We start from the raw sequence: 718 nt of genomic DNA, 5'->3' as shown, positions 1-718 counted from the left end.
AACGTACATACCGCGAAGTATGTTTGCTAAAGCACATGAAACACAAAAATGTCATCGATCTGGTCGATATATTTACAACAGCAATATGTAAAAACGATCTGGATAATCTCTACCTTGTTTCCACATTCTATCCGAGAGATTTGAAAATGATGTTGGAAAGCGAGGAGATGGGGTTACCCCTCATCAGGTCCTTGGTCTACCAAATATTCTGCGGACTTTATTATATTCATTCAGCTGGGGTCATCCACCGTGACTTAAAACCCAGCAACATCGGTGTTACTGCTGATAATTGCATCAAAATTATGGATTTTGGCCTGGCCCGACAGGTCAGTCTTAAAATGACGGGTTATGTGCAAACCCGATGGTACCGAGCACCAGAAATAATCCTGAACTGGGAAAAATACAATCAAACAGCAGATGTGTGGTCTGTGGGTTGTATCCTGGGTGAAATGTTAACAAAACGAGCTGTGATACGAGGGCAAAATTTCAACGATCAGGTAAAGCAGATATTATGTCTAGTCGGAACACCGGATTATGAAATGCTAAAGAAATTTACTTGTGAAGAAGCTGTTGCTATGATAAAACAATATGGTACTTTTGTAAAACAGGATTTTTCAACTTTTTTTAATACCACAGATGAAGAGACACTTAATCTTTTGGATCAGATATTTAATTTAGATGTAGATAACCGAATCTCTGTGGATGAGGCAATGAAACA

General features: G+C 38.7%; 1 protein-coding gene across 1 annotated transcript; it reads left to right on the top strand.

The window, feature by feature from the left end:
• Window positions 1-5: 5 nt before the first annotated feature.
• LOC106867079 (mitogen-activated protein kinase 11) lies at window positions 6-713 on the top strand (the record flags this gene model as incomplete). Its single annotated transcript, XM_014934335.2, has 1 exon — window positions 6-713. A coding segment is annotated over one exon (708 nt), but the record flags the coding sequence as incomplete, so codon positions are not given.
• Window positions 714-718: the final 5 nt, after the last annotated feature.

The sequence above is a fragment of the Octopus bimaculoides genome, unplaced genomic scaffold, assembly GCF_001194135.2.
Source record: "Octopus bimaculoides isolate UCB-OBI-ISO-001 unplaced genomic scaffold, ASM119413v2 Scaffold_293253, whole genome shotgun sequence".
NCBI lineage: Eukaryota > Metazoa > Mollusca > Cephalopoda > Octopoda > Octopodidae > Octopus > Octopus bimaculoides.
Note: the sequence above shows the minus strand (reverse complement) of the source record. Positions and strands in the feature narration are given on the sequence as shown.